This window comes from Corella eumyota, chromosome 7, assembly GCF_963082875.1.
Source record: "Corella eumyota chromosome 7, kaCorEumy4.1, whole genome shotgun sequence".
Taxonomy (NCBI): Eukaryota; Metazoa; Chordata; class Ascidiacea; order Phlebobranchia; family Corellidae; genus Corella; species Corella eumyota.
The window spans coordinates 1,424,957-1,445,484 of NC_137496.1; the positions used below are offsets into that span (position 1 = coordinate 1,424,957).

Here is a 20,528-nt window from a genome sequence, read left to right on the forward strand (position 1 = left end):
GATTTATAGAATAATATAAAGAATGTAAGCAAAAAATAGGTAACAATATATACTATAAAATTTATTTAAGACATTTATGTAATAACACTGTCAAAAATTAAACATTTTTAATTTATATTAATGTAAATACATTAATACACAATTTTTTTAAATGTCATATTAAATTATTATAAATTTTAACTGATATTTTAAATTAAAAAAATCATAATTGAATTTTATAAATTGATTTGGGTACAAAAACTAGCAAAAATTAGGTAGTCTATTACAGAAAACTATTAAAAAACAACTCAATTTAGGAATATACAGAACAATATGCTGGCTGCTTGGACTTTATAATAGAAAGTACATCTTTACCACCATTCACTTCTAACTTTTGCAACAAAGCTGTTATGTCATCTCTACGTTTACGATCGCTAGACATTCTTTTAGACAAACATGTCATTAAGTTCTTTAAAATTGGGTCTAAATTAGCCCCAACACAGTCACTTAAATACCCCAAAGCATGAACCCCCCTATCAAATGACCCAGGGTCCTTTGAGCTTAATGCAGATCGTAAAGATGGGGCTATTTTATACAGCAAAGGACTTGCTTTAATCTTAGCATCTGTAACAGTTAATAACTCCTTAAAACCTTCAATTGATATGAAAGTGTATGGATGTTTTGTCTCTCTTAATCCTTCAGCAAGAGTTACAAGTACTGGGTCAAATGAAACAGTGTCCTTATCAACATCCCATTGTAGTTTATGTTTAACAGAACCATGTATTAAACGACATGGCAAACCTCCTCTAGCATACACTGCTTCAAATGCAGTCTGTGATGTCTTTGCAAATGGGTCAATCGTTTTCGGGTTTAATTTATCTGAAGGTTTACGTTTTTGCTCAGCAGATTTAACACGCACAATTTTACCTCTTTCAGCCATTAGTGTTATATATCAAAGTTTATTCGGTAATTTACTAAAAAATCTAAAATATTAAATTCGTAAATACTAAACCTTCAATGTTTGATTACAACTTAATCCACCTGACGAGAATATATTTTCGGATCGTATGGATTGATTAACGGATAGAAGGATCGAATGGGTCGGATGTGTTAATGGGTAATCTGAATAGGTGAGGGTTAGGGTAAGGGTTTAATTCATGAAATTTTCTTTGTTTAATTAAATATCCGTCAAATATGCATTTGAATTATGTAATATCTATTTAATATATATTCGATTCAGTTAATAAAACTTGATCCATTAATCCGTTCGATCCGTTGATCCGTCAAATATATATTTTTGTCAAGTAGATTAAGTCCGATTCTCAATGTTTTACGGAACTATGTAAAAAACGGAGTGCTTGTGCGGAGTGCTTGTGCGGAGTGCGGAGTGTTTTGATTTTTTTTATAATAAGTTTTTTAAATTTTTTATTGACGTCACTTATGGTGACGTCATCAGAATGTTATGCTGGGACGATGATAGCATAAAGTTAACATACAACCATCTGTGGTACAAAAAATGTAGAAAACTATACACAGCAGGTACTGATGAATGATAATAATATTATGCGGTAATGACGTCATAACCCCTGTGTGCAACATTTCTATTGCCCATTCCTAAAGTAAATTAAATTTGCAATCGAATAATGCTAACTAAAAGTTGGCACAAAGGGGATAAAGGGGTTAACGAGACCATTATTTGACAAAATAACGTATTTCGATTATTAGTTTTGGGGCGGAAAAGACGTTATAACCCCTGTGTGTCACATTTTTATTGCCCCAACCTTAAAGTAAAACTAATTTGCAATCAAATAATGCTAACTAGAAGTTAACATGAAGGGGATAAAGGGGTCAACTGGAGCATTATTGGACGAAATAACGTATTTCGATTATTAGTTTTGGGGCGGAAAAGACGTTATAACCCCTGTGTGCCGCATTTTTATTGCCCCAATCCTATACTAAATCTAATTTGCAATCAAATGATGCTAACCAAAATTTCACATAAAGGAGAAGAAGGCGTCAACGGAAGAATTATTTGCCGAAATTACGTATTTCGATTATTAGTTTTGAGCGGAAATGACGTCATAACCCCTGTGTGCCACATTTCCAACTATGGGTGAAGTCAATTGCTTACATCTGAGTTATTGGTAAAAGTACCCGCCCCCTGAGATTTTAGTAAAAGTGCCTACCTCTAAAGAATAGGCAAAAGTGCTTGCCCTTTGAGGTAATGGTAAAAGTGCTTACCACAGAGAAATTGGTTAAAGTGCCCACCCCCTGAGATATTGGTAAAAGTGCCTACCTCTAAAGAATAGGCAAAAGTGCTTACCCTCTGAGATAAAGGTAAAAGTGCTTACCACAGAGAAATTGACGAAAGTCCCCACCCTATGAGATATTGGTAAAAGTGCCTACCTCTAAAGGATAGATAAAATTGCCTACCTTAGAAATATTGGTGAAAGTGCCTACCCTCTGAGTTATGAGTAAAAGTGCCTACCTCTGAGTTATTGGAAAAAGTTCCTACTTATGTGTTATAGGTAAAACTGCTTATCTCTAAGTTTGACTTATACGTGCCTTCTTTTGTGTTATAGGTAAGAGTGCCTATCTCCAAGTTAAAAGTGCCTCCCTTTACATTATATTTACAAGTGCCTCTCGCAATTTTAGATTAAAGTGCCTACTTTTGAGTTATTGGTGGTAAAAGTGCTCACCTCAAAGATATAGATAAAAGTGTCTACCTTTAGGTAAAGGTGCCTTCCTTAAGGTTATATGTATATATATGACCTGCCTATGATTTATAGTTAAAAGCTCCTACTCCAAAATTGTAAGTACAAGTGCCTATCTCTAAGTTATGGTTATATATGGCCTACCTCTAAGTTATAGTTAAAAGTGCCTTACTTAAAGTTGCAGGTGAATGCTTCTAAATTTAGGTATAGGCACAAATGCCTACTCCAAAATTTATAAGTAAAAGAGCCTAAATCAAGATTATAATGACAAGGCTACCCTGAAGTTATAAGTAAAAGTGCTTACCCCAAATTAATTATTAAAAGGGCCTGCATCGAAGTTATAGACAAGTGCCTACTTCAAAGTTATAGGTAAAGGTGCCAAATTTAAGTATAAGCGCAAGTCCCTACCCCAAAACTATATGTAAAAGAGCTTATGTCAAAGTTACAAACCAAGTGCCTATCCTAAAAGATATTTGCAAGCCGCCTTGCTTAAGATTAACAGTTTACAAGTTTCTGTCTACCTAAGAGCCTAGCTAAAAAATTAAAAAACTGCACCTAAACAAGCGTAACAAAAAATCAACATAACACTGAAAGAACAAGAAAACAAAAAAATAAAGAATAAAAAAAATAATAAAATTATCGATTTTTGTGGTTAATCAGCAGTAAATATCATAGGTTTGGTGAATAACGACAATATTTCAATTTACCCATACTTCAAGGGTGGGTTTATTAAACTTCTGAGGTGATGCTTGTCTTTGCTTCTGATCCAATTTTTCCGAATGTTTTTTTGCTTAAAGTTAACCAAGAATTGTCAAAGTTTTTTGTTTGGTTTTCCTTTCTCTTGGAAAGTTTTTTCTTCCTTATTTTTACAGCTAAATAAATAAATATTTATTATGTTATTAAAAAGATTTAAATTTAAAACATAACTAACTTTTACATGGAAAAAGTGACTTACTTTTGGTGCACACAATGAAAACATTATTCAACTCTTTTTTATTGGGTTTAGGTTATCTTATTAAAGGTTGGAAGGTTTCTAATAATAAAGTAATGCAAGTTTTTAAACAGTTTATCAAATGTTTTAAATTGGTATATTACTTTTATAATTCTAAAACTGAGCCAAAGTACTTACATGAGTGTATGCACATTTCTTGATCTTTATTTATTTGAATAACATAATTTAATCAACAATTGATTTCAGGTTTCAGACAGGTTGAAAGATCACAACTAGATAAACAAGCGAAAATAAAAATTTAAAACTTTTATCCAGTAAACTACGGTAATTTTATTCAATACAAATATAAAAATAAAGTTATTTTTGAAATTAAAAAAAATATTTAAATAAAAAAATTACCGTACTATTTGGTATATCTTCCTTGTCATTTATCTAAATAACATTTTCTGAGTAAAATACCAATTTCGTTGAACTTAAATAAAAATATGTGTTGTTAAATTTATAAAAAAAAACATTTTTTAGAAGTTATTGGTTTGTACAAAGGCTTACCTAAAAATAACCTAAAAATAACAACAAAATCGCCTACCCACACTTAAATTGTTTGAAGATGCTAACATAAAAATATTCTTAAAAGTGCCTACCCATATTTTAATTACTATAAAAAGGTTTTTACACAAAAGTGCCTACTAACCTTTATTTAAACAAAGAAATGTTTATCTAGAACTAATTTAGTCACAGAAATAAACTTACCCAAAAAAGTTTGAGTTGAGATCTGTTGTTTAATCTTACTTAAACTTGGACCCAATAGGCTAGGTTCAATAACAAAAATTCACTTTCTCAGAGAACTTCTAATACAGTAACTAAAATAATATAAGAATTAATTAAATATCTTATATAGTATTCTAAATTGTGATATTAATTCTATTTTACCAAAAATGAGTAAAAGTACATACATAAGTGCACTCAGATTTATTGATACTTATTCTTCGATAAAAATGTGTCATTGATAACTGACTTCACCCTCTTGGGAGGTTGAAAGTTCGCAACTAAGAAAACAAGCAAAAAACATAATTTAGATTAATATAAAAATTTTAGTTTGATATTTTAAACCAGTAAAATACTTTAACCCGATTTGGTATAGTGGGTTACGAAACAAACTTTCATAACTTATCAATAATAAATAATCTTGCAAATTTTAATTAACAAACTATCAGTAAAATAATACAGGGACAAATTAATATAATTAGTAATTTTGTTACCATACTTTTTTGTATATCTTTGATAGCGTGACATTTTTCTAGATTACATAATAAGTAAATCACCAAATTGTTGTGCTAAAATGAATAATATTTGTTAAATTTATATAAAGTGTTTATCAGAAGTTATATATTTGTACAAGGGCCTACCAAAAAAAGGTTAAACAACAAAGGTGCCTACTCATATTTAAATTAATTTAAGGTATTCATATAAAAATATTACAAAATAGTTTAATCTTACTTTAACTTGGACACAAGATGCTGGGTTCAATAACAATGTCAGTCTCGGAGACTATAAATAAAAGTTTAAAATGTAATTACAATGCTAGAAATTTAAAGACTCAAAATAAAAAATTGGACTTACTGTGGTGCACACACAAAGAAGGTTGCAACGGTCTCAAGACAGTCCAAGAATTGTTAGAAGGGCCAATCCAGATGTAAAGTTAGACAAGTGTCTACCCAGTATTAAAATATAAAGGTTGGTAAATGGAGATAATATTTCAGTTTCACTTATACCTTAAGTGATCCAATTTCGACAACTGTTTCTTTAATTTATTAATATCCAAAGGCCAATAAAGTTTTTGTTTGTTTTCTCTTGTCTTTAAAAGTTTTTCTTCTTTAAACTTTACAAACTAAAAAAATAAAAGTTTAGAATGTTATCATAAAAATTTAAATTAAAAACATAACTAACTTTTATATTGAAAAAGTTCCTTACTTTTGGTACACACAGTAAAAAGATTATTTAATTCTTTTTTATCGAGTTTAGGTTATCTTCTTATAGGTTGGAAGGTTCCTAATAGAGTAACATAAGTTATTAAATAGTTTATTAAATTTTTTAAATCGTAATATTATTTTTATATTACAAAAAACGAGTTTAAAGTACTTACTTACATGAGGATATGCACATTTTTTGACCGTACTTTTTTGAACAATTATCTAGATTGCATTTTCTGCATAAAATACAATTTTTGTCAGGCTAAAATAATAAAATGTTTGGTAAATTTATAAAAAGTTCCTTTTTTAAAGAAATTGGTTGGTGAAAAATCTTATTAAAAAGTAATGTGCCTACCAAAATTTATTCCAACAAAGAAAAGTGTTTATCAATTAGTTACAAAATTTAAGCTTACCCAGAAAAAAAGTTTTTAAGTTGGTTTTATTTTAATCAAGCCAATTGTTCAATCTATTTTAAACTGGACACAAGAGGCTGGGTTTAATTACAATTTTCAGCACTTGGGCAAAATGTCTAGAGACTATAAATAAAAGTTAAAAAAGTATATAATTAGAATGCTTTAAATTTAAAGTCACAAAACATTCAAGTACTTACTTTTAGTGCAAACACAGGAAAAACTTTATTCAGTTATTTTCTCATTGGGTTTAGGTCATCTTTCAGGAAAGTTCCTTCACTTTTTTAAAGATTGGAAGATTTCTAATATAGTAACGTATGTAAATTATTAAATTAAATATTCTAAATTGTTGTATTAATTTTATATTATAATAACTGGGTGAAAGTACTTACATAGGTGATCACAAATTTCTTAATGCTTTTTTCATTGGAATACTGACTTCACCATCTTGGTTGTTTAATTTTTCTAAAACTTGTACACAAGATGGTGGGTTTAATAACTGTTTCCATGTTCTTAAGCGCAGAGGCAGCAAAAAATTTGCTTTCTTCATCAAAGAGTTTGCTGAATCAATTAAAAAACAAAAATAAGCATAAATAAAAGCACCAAAAAATATATATATAAGTTTTTACTTGAGTGCACACAAATAGAAACTTCCTTGGGTTGCAGAAATCTTGATTGTTCTTTTTTTACGTTCAGTGATTCTAAACAAATTTGCCAAACTGAAAAGTTAGTTAGATGATTAAATACTGATTCTTTTGTTCATTATTTTTAATATGTATATTACTTTAAAAATAAAAATCATTTACCACTTTGAAAACTATACTTAAGTTTAAAGTAGAAAAGAAAGTTTAAGTTTAAAGTAGAAAAGAAACACTTACTCAACAAAATTCCACATTTAAAAATAAAATGAGTTTTTAATTATATAATTATATAATGCTTACCATGTTTATTAGTGATATTTTATTCTGATTCAGGAATTTTTTCTTTAAATCATCTTTTTTTTAATAAAACTGTTGCTGGCAAGGAAAAACTTAACGCACATTTTACCAGAAATGTAATTTAAACTCATATGTAAGCTATATATATAAACCTAAATAATAACTACGGCTTGTTAAAATAAACAGATCCTTTCTACTTTATGGTCCCCAATATTAGTAAGAACCATAAAGTACAAAAGAAGATTAGCAAGGACTGTGAAGTACAAGAGTTCAGTTATTCATTCAAACAATTATTCATTGAACAAAACAAATTTTATTTAAAATTACTAAAGGTTTTACAAAATAAAATTTATATATTCACAAAAAAGGATGACAACGTAAGATTTTTATGTTTGTATGTGTCATGTATATAATAACAACATTTAGAAAAAATAGACACCTTATGCCTGATGGCATGCACATTAACTGGCTTCTTTCTCAGTCAGGTATCATAACCATAATAGCAATATTTACAATCTTTATACCATGCACACATGCCAGAATGTTACCAAGCAAAAATGAGTAAGCTATTTTGTGACACGCCTGTAGCATAATTCCGCATACGATTTCTAAAAATAGACCCTGTGAAACGACTTAGATTGTTTAAAAACTTTTGGCACAGAGTCATTTTAATCTATCATGGGATTGTTTATGGTAGGATAATAAGAATAACTTGGTAGTGTATATAGCAATGTAAAAGTTTTGGAGTTAAAAATTGACCTTATGCAATTTTGAAATTAGTTTTGATTAAAAAATAAATTTTTAAAATCTTTTTTTTTGAAAAAGAATTTTTTTTCCTACAACATTTTACATATTTTAATAGTTTTAGTATCAATTTGACCATGAAGATGTTAAGGAATTTCATAACAATAACCATCAAAATATAAGTTTGAATAATTTTATTTTATGCATGTTAAAAATTTTATACATGCTTTTTTTAACGAAACTATATTAGCTTTGGTTTTTAGAAAGAATAAGAAAAAAGACATTGTGATCACAAAGAATGAACACACTTAATAAGAAATAAAAAAGTTTAATTTTGTGTTATAAATGTATTGTATACATGTGTTATGTTAAGTTTGCCAGGAATAAACTAACTTAATCACATATTGTTAATGGTGTGTTTTTTGCAAAATATTTCTTGAAGCTTGACAAAAGTTTTTTTTAAGTCATCACGCTTTGAATTCTCTTTGCATGGTTACTTTTTAATTGTGCTTTGAAAATAAGCAATTCAATAACTAGCTGCTTGGTTAATTTTGCTTAAAAATTTGGTTTCATTCATTTTTTGCCAATTTTTCTTTTCCAACAATTTTCTTTAAATTAGCATTGTAGTTTGGCATGTTTTTATAAGCAATTAATTTTTTCTTTTTTTTCAAAATAGTTTTTAACATGCTTTTAGTGTTTTCAATGTTTTTCCAGAGAAGTTTCATTTTGTTAGAGCATAAAAACAGCAAAAATAAACCTCAAATCTTGAAAAAAAACGATGTCATAGTTTTTATACTGCAGTATGTTGTGTGCATTATTCTTTACTCAGTATTGTTTTTTAAAGCTCTTTATTTTCTCTCAAGGCTTTATTTGTTGTAACACTGCATTTTTAGTTGTTCGTAAATTCGTTGAAGTAAAATTAGCATAATGTCTGCACAATTTTTTGGAGCGAGCAGTATTTACTCTGTGTCCCCACCTGACGGATAAAAAATTTTGCCCAAAAATGTCTTTATGGGACGATAAAAAGACAATTACGTGATTTTAGTAGAAAAACACAAAACATTGCCAAATATACCCAGTTTTGGGGTAAAATATTAATAAAAATTATATTTTAATGCTGTTATAAACTTGATTAAAGAGAATGTAGCCTGAATTTTCATTTAAACAAAGATTTTTTGTTTATTTTATACCTTATTTAATAAATACTCATCTTAACGTAACTATGAAGATACTTAAACCATCCAAGAATCTATTTAAACAAACACAAAATACCGAAAATGTGTTATGGTACATAAAAACATAGCTCTTGATAACTTTTCTTGAATTTATTAACGTTTTATACCATTTTAAAGGAATGAACAAAAAAATTATCCAGGATATTAATGCACTAAAATCAGAATATTTTACAATAAACTTGGAACTCCTATTAAAGCACAATTTACAAAGTTAAAATTGCATATAATACAAATGAATGGCAAATTAATATCTGTAGTGACCAGGTTTGAATGGACCAGCTGATGGGATACCCAAATACGAAGATTGATCTTTAGAAAGAGTTGTCAATTCAACACCAAGTTTGTCCAGATGAAGCCTAGCTACTTGTTCGTCCAGCTACAAAAAGTATAAGTGTATTACAACTAATAAAATAACCAAGCCATTTAAATAAATTTTTCAGTAAAAACAGTTTAATAATTACACAGAAAAGCATAACCTCACATGTGCAAAACTTATAACCAATGCATAAATGTGAGTATCATCAACAAACAACAATCAAAATTTACAGTAAAGTATTACTGCATTTATTAAATGGACTTACAGATTTGGGAAGCATGTACACTTCTCCCTTCTTGTACTTGCTGTACCCAGAATTGTTTGTCCACAACTCAATCTGTGCAAGAGTTTGATTGGTGAAAGAATTGCTCATTACGAAACTAGGATGTCCAGTACCACAACCAAGATTAACCAAACGTCCTTCAGCAAGTAAGATGATATGATTTCCATTGCTGAGTCTGTAGCGATCAACCTAAGTTCAACAAATTGTAAAATTAAACAAATGTACAACTACTGTGCTATTTAAAACATTGCATTATAAATACTTATATATTCTGTCTTAGTAACAAAAAAATTTAAACATTTATTTATTTAAATAATTAAAAAAATTAAAATTACTGACCTGTGGTTTTACTTCAACTTTTTCAACAGCATTACCGTTAAGCCAAGCCACATTAATCTCACAATCAAAATGTCCGATGTTGCAGACAATTGTGTCGTCTCCCATCGACTGGAACACTTCTGGTGTGATAATATCTTTACAACCGGTTGCTGTGACAATAATACTGGCTCTTGGAGCGGCCTTATCAACTGTGGTTACCTCATACCCTAAAAAACAAGTTTTTTTTGCAGGATGATTAAGAAAACAAATTATTACCAAAAATGCCGGGTTTGTAAAAATTTGCTTTAGCTACAAGTAAAAATTAACAAAGCATTGAAGTAAAATGTCAGGTATTTAAATAGAAGTCCACAATGTCTATTTCAATAGCTTCTTGGAAATTAAACACTTAAATCTAGATCAAACATAAGATATATAAAAACTTATTTGCCGAGACTATTAACAATGGTATCAGCATAATTAAAATTTGCCGAGTCAACACTCGTATACATTAGAAAGCTACGAAACAAATACATTGCGTAACCTGTTTTGCAACAGATCACGAAGCATTGGCATAAGGGAGAAAGATAAGCCACACACTTTTCACTTGAGATTACTAAACAAACACCTCAGCAAAACTGCCTATGTGGCTATAATTAGAAAGACAGATAAGTTGGCTTTTACACGTCATGCCACTTACCAATTAACACATGGCAAAAGTTGCATAAAACCCAAAGCTGATAGCAAGCATAATGACCAATTTTTAAATTAATACATTATTTAAATCCTATTTTATTCGTATTAATGCCAGCAATGTAAGCTAAAAATGATATAAAATTACCTTCCATGGCTGCCTGTAAAGCATTGATTGGATCAATTTCTGAGATGAGAACTCTGCATCCAAATGCACGAAGAGATTGGGCAGATCCTTTACCAACATCTCCATATCCACAAACAAGTGCAACTTTGCCTAACAAGAAGAACATCAAGATTAGTTTTAAATATTTATTTTAACAAAACAGTATTTATTCTATTAAATCATTTTTAAGTAATAATTAAGCTACATAACAATACAACTTACCAGCCAACATCACATCTGTAGCTCTCTTTATTCCATCAACTAATGACTCACGACATCCATAAAGATTGTCAAACTTGCTCTACAATAATACATTAACAATAAATAAATTATCAACTTTTAACATAGCAAAAAATTAATATAAAATTATTAAGTTGATCGTACTTTGGTAACAGAGTCGTTGACATTGATTGCTGGTGTGCCAAGTGTTCCTTTTTCCACCATTTTATACAAGTTGTGAACTCCTGTTGTGGTCTCCTCCGAAATTCCTTTAATTCCATCCATAAGGTGGGGATATTTGTCGTGAACCAAGTTGGTTAAATCACCTCCATCATCCAAAATCTTAAAAATGACAAAAAAAATTTGCATAAATTGCTGATTTAAGTAAACAACTTTCTGAGAAATAGCCTCAAAAGTAGAAATAAACTCCTACCATGTTAAGTGGTTCATTGTTGGGAAACATGATAGTTTGATCCACACACCACAAGTATTCCTCGTCTGTTTCCCCTTTCCAGGCATAAACTGGAGTTCCTGTTACAGCAATTGCAGCAGCTGCGTGGTCTTGGGTTGAGAAAATATTGCAAGAAGACCATTGTACCTAAAACAAATAAATAGTAAAAATCACTCAAAATTTAAAGCATCAAAATATAACTAGGCAATTTAGTACACTAGTATATTGTATTTACTAAAAAATACATAAATCCCCTATTGATATTTTAGTATATAAAACAAATACCTTGGCTCCAAGAGCTTGTAAGGTCTCAATCAACACAGCTGTTTGAATTGTCATGTGGAGACATCCTGCAATACGTGCTCCTTTAAGTGGTTTTGAATCCCCATATTGTTTCCTCAATGACATCAGACCTGGCATCTCATTTTCTGCCATTTCTATCTCCTTCCTGCCGAAGTCAGCAAGACTGATGTCGGCTGAAAAATATTTTCTATTTAACTTTAGATACAAGAGCACGCTAACTCTTGCGTTAATTATTTTTAGTTATTTAATTGAATATGTATTGCTTTGAACATACAATCAAACTCATACACATCAATATTTGGATCTCTATTACTTTCGCACGCCCGAATTTAACAAGGCGTTATAACCTAAGTATGGCAATTGTTCAACCAGACATTGAAAATTAGTTGAAATATGTTTTAATGAGTATAACTTAGTCTGCTTCACGATTCAGATGTGTTAATGGGTAAACTGAATATGTGAGGGTTAGGGTAAGGGTTTAATTTATGCAACCTCTTTGTTTAATTACATGTGCCGTATTTCGGTTACAAACCCTGTTTATGTACGGCGTGCGAAACTAATAGAGATCCCATTATTTTATATCCCCATAAATTTAAGGTATTAGCTGATAAGACAAAAATTACGTAACTAAAAACTGGATAACGACAATATAAAGTTTTCGTCTAAAATCTAACTGTTTTACTCTTCAACGACTTACCAACTTTGTATGTAGCTTTCTGTGGTGTCATATTGTATAAATTTATTCAAAATTTAAATTAAATTTAAGTAAAATCTTCTAATTTAGGTAAATTAAAGCACGTGCTGCAACAGAACGACCTTCCACGAAACGAAATAAAATCGATTGAGGCCGAGCACATGCGTTTCAGCCTTTTTATAGTTTCAAAAAATCACTAAAGCATATCGTAAAATGATGACGTGTTTAGCAAAATTTCAAAAAAACAAAGAAACACTAAATTTTTAGTTTAAAATATAATAAAAAATTTATTATAATTATTAAAATTATTTTAATTAATAAACCTTTTTGTAAAACATTTTTAAAATGATTAAAAAAATTATATAAAATAAAATTAGTCAGCAAATCCCCATCACATGATTTTCAGTTAGTCATCATTTTTTATTTATCTTCGTCGCTTTGTTGCTGTTCGATAAAAATCAATAAGTTAGGCTGTTTTTCGGTATTTTGACACAATTATTTACACTATTATACCCCAAATTTATAAAATACAGGTAATGAATGTAATTTATTTTAGTTAGGTACTAGTTTAGATAAGAAAACGCGCTTTATTTACATATACGACAAAACTTAAAAAATGCCGTCGATTTTTCCGAAGTATAAAACTTTATCATTTTTTGTTTTTAGATATTATTTTTATTGTGATTTAAGTTTATAACAAACGTGTAAACCAAAACAATGGGTACCTACACCTTTGATATGGCTGAAATGCTGTTTAATGTGGATAATGGATTTCTGGAAGGCTTAATACGGGGATTTAAAAACGGAATTTTATCAAAAGAAGACTACAGGCATTTAACACAATGTGACACTCTAGAAGGTGATAAAATAAACAAAGTTCAATGTTTACTGTTCATAAAGTAATTATATATACTTAATTATCAACATTAACATTTAACATTTTTTTAGATTTAAAGTTACACTTACAAGGGACTGGTTACGGACATTTCTTAGCCAACGAGCCCTCACCGTTAACTGTTGCAGTTATTGACGATAAACTGAGAGAGAAATTAGTTATTGAATTTGAATATGTTCGGAATCATGCTTACAAGGATTTGGCAACTTTTTTGGATTTTGTCAAGTAAGTTAAATTTGTTTCTACAGCCAACCTTTTATTACCTTCTATGTTTCCAAAACTTACCAAATTTAAATAAAATATGTTGTAAGTTTGTTTTGGGTTTATACAATATAACAAAGTAATATATGCTGGCCTTTACTTTAATTTGTAAATTTCTTTACAGATACAGCTACATGATTGACAACATTATTTTGCTAATTACTGGGACTTTGCATCAGCGACAACTTTCCGAACTTCTGCCAAAATGTCATCCACTTGGAACCTTTGATCAGATGGAAACTGTGACAATTGCAACAACAACTGCTGATTTGTACAACGCCATCTTGGTGGACTCTCCTTTAGGTAAGCTATGCTTGGGTCTTTTCAAATAAAATTGTCAGATTCTGTTTTGTAAAAAGGATTTTTGAATTGCTTGATGTAATCCTTCATTTAGCATAAGTTTTTTACATTTTGTAACTTCTATTTAATGTGTAATAAAGATATTCTGTATTGTCATGTTTTAAAATAATTGTAAATTAAGAATATGAGTTATAAAGTTTGTGGTAAAATCAGATAATCAATTTGTTAATGTTTTGTGCATCTTTGACGAAAATTTTGTGTTCTAGCTCCCTTTTTCCAAGAGTGCATTTCAGAAGAGGACTTAAATGAGATGAATATTGAGATCATCAGGAACACACTTTACAAGGCTTATTTGGAGGCGTTTTACGATTGGTGCAAAGCTCAGGGAGGAGCAACAGCGGATGTGATGTGTGACATTCTTGCTGTAAGTAAAATTTATGTGAAAAGTTAACTTGCATGGCAAAAAGTGTAGACACTTTAAAAATTTTATTACTTCTGCAGTTTGAAGCTGACCGTCGATCTATTATCATCACAATCAACTCTTTTGGAACAGAATTGACCAAAGAAGATCGTGCTAAACTTTATCCCCGTCGTGGAAAGTTGTACCCAGATGGCTTGGTTGAATTATCAAGAGCTGACGAGTATGAAGCAGTAAAAAGAGTGGCGGAATATTACTGTGTAAGTTGTGTTTAATACAAATCTATGTGTGTTACAATTCAGATTCTTACTGTATAGTTGGTGGAATAGACTTTGAGTAAACTATGAAACATTGAATTAAAATCTAAGTCCAGTTATTTACTTGTTTAAACTGGGTCTAATTTTTGATAAAAATATTACATTTTTTTGTAGGATTATCGGCCATTGTTTGAAGGTACTGGAAATAATCCAGGAGACAAAACATTGGAAGACAAGTTCTTTGAACATGAGGTGACCTAGAGTAAAGTGTAAATGTGTAAAAAGTTTAACAAATTAAAATAATTTGTAATAGTATTGTTGCATGGGAATTTTTGCATAAAAATCGAAACACTTTTGCATGGACAAAGTGTTTGTAATTACTTAGCCTGCTCTTATAATTTGAATTTATTTTTGGATTTGTTTTTTTTTTGCTGCGATTTTACACTAAATTTGGCAACTTGATATTTGCCAAGTATTATTTTTTACACAAAGTTTGGTTGTTGCGCTTTGCGTTGATTGACTTGAATTGCTATATGTTAAGATGGACAGCTTTTAACAGACACAAGATTTGTCAGAATTTAGTTGTGAGTTAATTAAAATATTCAAAAAAAAAAATTCAGTGCTAGTAAGGTAAATATTTAGACTAAGATAGCAGCAAAAAAGCTCCTCAAGTATAATTTAAAGACTGTTAAAACTTTGAGGCAAAGACTCTCTTACAGGTATGTATTAGCAAGCTACTTTTTCAGTTATTTTAAAAATAATAAAGAATAGCAAATCAGTTGTTTAGTACTGTCATTGCATTCTTTAATTTGCATGCTGTTTGTAAAACTAATAATACATGCATGCAATCAAATCTATGTTTACCCAATCTGAAGCAGTCTAACTATAAATATATTTATTTTAATAGGTTTCACTAAATGTGAACAGTTTCATGCAACAGTTTCAATTTGGCACTTTTTACTCCTATGTGAAGCTAAAGGAACAAGAATGTCGTAATATTATTTGGATTGCGGAATGCATTGCTCAACGACATCGTGCTAAAATTGATTGTTATATTCCCATCATGTAAAAAAAAAGCACCAAGTTTTCAATTCTTTTCTCTTACTTTATAAAAAACTGATCAATTCTGGCCAATATTGTATATAGTACAATCCTGTTCACACAGTTGGCTTAGCAAATTTTTTTACTGGACCCATCAACTGAAAAACTAAATTAATTTATTATTGTAATTAAATGTTTTATTTTTTGTAGATAAATATATATTTCTTGTTTAAAGGGTCTGTTCATTTGCAACTTTGCAGTTTCTATTCAACTTAAAATATTATTATTAACCATTTTGTCTTATTAAGAATTTGTGTATATTGGTGTAGTAAATGTTGATATGTTAGTTCTCCCTGTAAAAATAAAAATTTGTGCAATAAATATATTGTAAAACAAACAGTCCAATAACGAGCAGAATTTTATTAACAATATTTACAAAGTATTGGTATGTTATATTGCAGCTCACAATTTGCGTTTTATAAATTTAACATTAACTAAAAAATATTAGAAGAAAAAAAATTAAAAAAAAAATTTGCTATTTGCTAAAACTACACCAACGTAAACTATTTGCTAAAACTACACCAACGTAAACTATTTGCTAAAACTACACCAACGTAAAATATTCTTATTTGTAGACAAACTCTTATAAAAACATGGCTTTATTTATTAATAAATAATAACGCTAGAGAATTATATTTGTTTAAACATTACTAGTTGGAGTATAGGTTATAATATAACTGTTCAACCTTGGCTTCTTATTTAAATGTGTGTTCGTTTTACTGGGGTTTTATTTCGCCCCAGTGATTTTAATTTGGTTTATTGATATTAAAACGTACCTTCTTTTTGGCTTATATTTCTGTATCAAAATTTTGTAAATCCTTTATACACATTTGTTATGTAGAATCACAAACTAAACCATTAGGAAAGTTAAAAACAACAGCACGAGATGGGACCCTCTTCAAATTCACATTCATCGACAACAACCTCTGAAGGTGGTTTTGCAACATTGTTTTCCGTTTCATGCCTTATGTCATATGAGTTCAAAGCTTGGTTAGTATTAGCCTTACGTTGTCCTATATGCTCTCTTGAAATAAAACCTGGTTGATTGATTGGTTGGTCAGTCATTGGTCGGTAGGGAACATTCTCGTTTGGGATCCTAGTTGGGATATGTATTCTATTTTGTGTTGATATCTTTTTGTAGTTATCGTTAACCATTGGACGTGGCTTCTGTCTTTCTTTAGTGGGAACCCTTTCTGATATTTTATATGTCTGTGAAGGAGATTTTGATGTGTTGTGTTTTGGTTTACCACTTTCAAGATCTGGTTTAATGGTATTTGGTTGAGCTGGTTTAAATAATTGTGATGTATAGTGTTCTGGCTTTCTATTTTCAAGATATGGTTCAGGGTCAGACGATTGAGTAGATGTTGTTGCTTGTGATGAGGAAAGTCTTGGTTTAGCATTTTTAAAATTTGTTCTTGGGGTGATTTTTTCATCAGAGTCAGTCAGATATGAATTTTCATTTTTAAATGTGTTGTCTTGAGATATTTGTCTTTGTTTAGTGGGAACCCTTTCTGATATTTTGTATGTCGGTGAGGGAGGCTGAATTGCCCGCAGTGGAACTTTCTGTTTCAACGATGGTGGGATGTAATCTGATGGGATTGCATGTGGATGTGTTCTATCCCTGCGAACACGTACAGATACACCGTCATTATTGGTTGTAAATTTAGAATTTTCATGCTCGTTAAGACCCCGAAAACTAGAGCGCATCTGCACATGGATAGTTTGTATTACTTTTCTGTGTTGTAGCGCACGGAACACGTAAAGCCGACGATTATCCAATGAATAATATTTCTCATTCCTTTTAAATACTTCTATATTAGGAAAGTCACTGGCTTGCATATACCCTCTTTCTATGTTAGGTATTGTTGCGTTTACATTTCTACCATCACGAAAGCATGGATGGATACTATCTTGCATAAATCTAATTTCAAACGGTTCTAAAGTCTTTGAGCCAAAAGAGGAATAATCATTGTATCTTGCCATCTTGTTCAAACAAGAAATTAATTCTGCTACACTTTCATTTAATATATAAAAAGATTCTTAAGTACCAAAGATATTGCTTTGTATTTGACAACGCTTAAACACACACCCACCCAATAAACCATCAACCTTATAGATACTTATTAAACTAATGTTTACCCTTCTTCGTATACATACACTTGTTGGCAATCAGGGAATTTACCAGTATAGTCTTGTGATTGTTGCGCAACGATTCTTCAAGTATTATATGTTCATTTAAAATGTTAGCTTGGTTTTATATTATATACTTCCCCTCAATACGGTGAGAAGTAGGGTGTAAACAATTTGAAAAAGCCACATTATTGCATGGGTTATTATTGTTAAGAGCACACCAGCGAAAACATATTTAAAATTTTAAAGTTATTATGTATTTGTTAAAAAATAGGCTAAAAGCCCTGTAAAGTGTTTCTGGGGGAAGGAAGGATTATTTAATCCTTGTAATTTATTACAAATATTTAAATGTTTAATAAGGCTTCTTGGCCTTGACTGTTAGATATAGTTTCTTTATTAGCAAAGTAAACAATGTTAGATTGGAAATAAAAATTTGTGCAATAAATTTGTTCTAAAAGCAAATGTAAAAATAAGAAAGATTTTATTATTTACAGAATTCTGTTGCGTGCAAAAGTATTTTAGATAAACAAGTATTAACACCATATTAGGTAACAGAAATTGTTTAAGGTAAAAAACAAACAAAAGAATATTAAAATATAAAACAGGTAATTTTTCATTGTAACATACGAGTTCACGAAAGATTAATATTTTTTGCATTTATTTTAGTTATAAGTGTTTAGATTTTTAATACGTTGTTAGTATATTGGTCCTCATTGTAACAGTTCTCTATTTAGTATTGATCGTTCACGCGAATCGTTTTGCTTGGGTGTAAAATACTAGTCACAATACTGTTTATAAATTACGGCGTATTTTAGTCCTTTTATGTGTGTAGATGTAGGACCTTGTGTATTCAATAAGAAGTTGCCTTTTGTGAGGTCGCTTTGAATAGGTTTATTCACGCTTTGTTTTAATAAAACTCAAACATTTTTCGTTTTATATTTAATATTTTTTCTCCATACTAAAACAAAGTAACACAATTGTTAGGCTGTCTTACATATACAGCACCACCTATATAACCTTATACAACATAATACAGATTCCTCTTTAGATTCACCTTCTTCTACTACATATTCTGGGCATTGCTGAACAGCTTCAGGAGCTTGGCGAGCAGCTTTGTTGTTTATTTGAATTTCAATCTCATCTGTATTAAAACCTAAGTTACTATGACCCATTTGCCCGATTTGTTTCATTGAGAATGAATCAGATTGATGTTTAAGCCAGTATGGGACGTTTTCGTTGCTAATGACCTCAACTGGATCATGCATTCTGTTAGGATGTAGGTTTTTCCTGTAGCTGCTTGTCCCACTTGGACTTCTACTTGTTGTCGGGTAGAACTCTTTTTTGTAGTTAATAGGATTTGATAACTCAGAGTTTTTCTTTCCTAACGGTTTTAAACTTGGGCTAACAGGATCGAGTTCTACAGTAGAGGTTTTAATATACTGTTTCGGAGTGATTATTTCATCATGTGTGTTTGAATTTTGGATAAAGCGCTCTCGTTTACTACTTTTAAGATCTGGTTTAGTGGTGATTGGTTCAAAAGGTTTGGATAGTTGTGATGGTTGGTGTTTTGGTTTACCACTTTCAAGATCTGATTTAATGGTATTTGGTTGAGCTGGTTTAAATAATTGTGATGTATAGTGTTCTGGCTTTCTATTTTCAAGATATGGTTCAGGGTCAGACGATTGAGTAGATGTTGTTGCTTGTGATGAGGAAAGTCTTGGTTTAGCATTTTCAAAATTTGTTCTTGGGGTGATTTTTTCATCAGAGTTAGTCAGATATAAGTTTTCATTTTTAAATGTGTTGTCTTGATATCTTTGTCTTTCTTTAGTGGGAACCGTTTCTGATATTTCGTATGTCGGTAAAGGAGGCTGGATTGCCCGCAGTGGAACTTTCTGTTTCAACGATGGTGGGATGTAATCTGATGGGATTGCATGTGGGTGTGTTCTATCCCTGCGAACACGTACAGATACACCGTCATTATTGGTTGTAAACTTAGAATTTTCATGCTCGTTGAGACCTCGAAAACTGGAACGCAGATACACCTGAATAGTTTGTATTATATTCTTATACTGAAGCACACGGAACACATAAAGCCGACGATTATCCAATGAATAATATTTCTCATTCCTTTCAAATACTTCTATATTGGGAAAGTCACTGGCTTGCAAATACCCTCTTTCTATGTTAGGTATTGTTGCGTTTACATTTCTACCATCACGAAAGCATGGATGGATACTATCTTGCATAAATCTAATTTCAAACGGTTCTAAAGTTTTTGAGCCAAAAGAGGAATAATCATTGTATCTTGCCATCTTGTTTTAAACTAAACAGGTTATAATTTCTGCTACGTTTTCATTTTATATAGCTTTAATATAAAAGCGTATTGTACTTAACAATACTCACGCGAAACCTCAAGTCTTACACCTGACTTAGTTTTATAAAACTAATGTTTACGTATCGTGAAATACAGTTTTTGGCTACATGGGTATTCACCCAAGCGACTTTGTGAATATGTCGAAATGTGCTACCTTTAGCTTTGTTAGTTTAACAACGCTTTATTGAATGTATATTCAGTCTGTACGCTACTTTCTTATAAGCCGGTTAGTTAAAATACTTTATTACACTGTTGAGTTTTTTAGATATTTCCAGGATCAAATATATAACTTTAAAATTAAAATTGTCTCAGACAATTACGAAATACGCGTTTAACTTTAAAAAGATATTTTAAGCTGTCAAGATATTTTAAGCTGTCATTTTTTTGTGTCTGACATGTAACAATATTGT

General features: G+C 30.3%; 4 protein-coding genes across 4 annotated transcripts; 1 reads left to right on the plus strand and 3 right to left on the minus strand.

Moving 5' to 3' along the window:
- Nucleotides 1-95: 95 nt before the first annotated feature.
- Nucleotides 96-984, minus strand: LOC145759693 (PACRG-like protein). The gene has a single exon (XM_082573542.1). It carries the CDS (start codon nucleotides 917-919, stop codon nucleotides 293-295), a length of 627 nt encoding a protein of 208 aa, XP_082429668.1. The 5' UTR covers nucleotides 920-984; the 3' UTR covers nucleotides 96-292.
- Nucleotides 985-9,017: 8,033 nt separating this feature from the next.
- On the minus strand, nucleotides 9,018-12,526 carry LOC145758890 (adenosylhomocysteinase-like). Its single transcript, XM_082572577.1, has 9 exons — nucleotides 12,386-12,526; nucleotides 11,671-11,861; nucleotides 11,368-11,532; nucleotides 11,100-11,276; nucleotides 10,938-11,016; nucleotides 10,698-10,826; nucleotides 9,881-10,086; nucleotides 9,524-9,730; nucleotides 9,018-9,318 (listed from the first exon to the last, which is right to left on the minus strand). Exons 1-9 carry the CDS (start codon nucleotides 12,414-12,416, stop codon nucleotides 9,187-9,189), a joined length of 1,317 nt encoding a protein of 438 aa, XP_082428703.1. The 5' UTR covers nucleotides 12,417-12,526; the 3' UTR covers nucleotides 9,018-9,186.
- A 526-nt stretch (nucleotides 12,527-13,052) lies between these two features.
- LOC145760569 (V-type proton ATPase subunit d-like) lies at nucleotides 13,053-16,183 on the plus strand. The gene is made up of 7 exons (XM_082574489.1): nucleotides 13,053-13,241; nucleotides 13,331-13,502; nucleotides 13,663-13,841; nucleotides 14,105-14,262; nucleotides 14,340-14,516; nucleotides 14,688-14,765; nucleotides 15,421-16,183. Exons 1-7 carry the CDS (start codon nucleotides 13,100-13,102, stop codon nucleotides 15,580-15,582), a joined length of 1,068 nt encoding a protein of 355 aa, XP_082430615.1. The 5' UTR covers nucleotides 13,053-13,099; the 3' UTR covers nucleotides 15,583-16,183.
- A 2,072-nt stretch (nucleotides 16,184-18,255) lies between these two features.
- On the minus strand, nucleotides 18,256-20,045 carry LOC145759786 (uncharacterized). The gene has a single exon (XM_082573632.1). The coding sequence runs from the start codon at nucleotides 19,988-19,990 to the stop codon at nucleotides 18,725-18,727; it is 1,266 nt and encodes a 421-aa protein (XP_082429758.1). The 5' UTR covers nucleotides 19,991-20,045; the 3' UTR covers nucleotides 18,256-18,724.
- Between the last annotated feature and the right edge of the window lie 483 nt (nucleotides 20,046-20,528).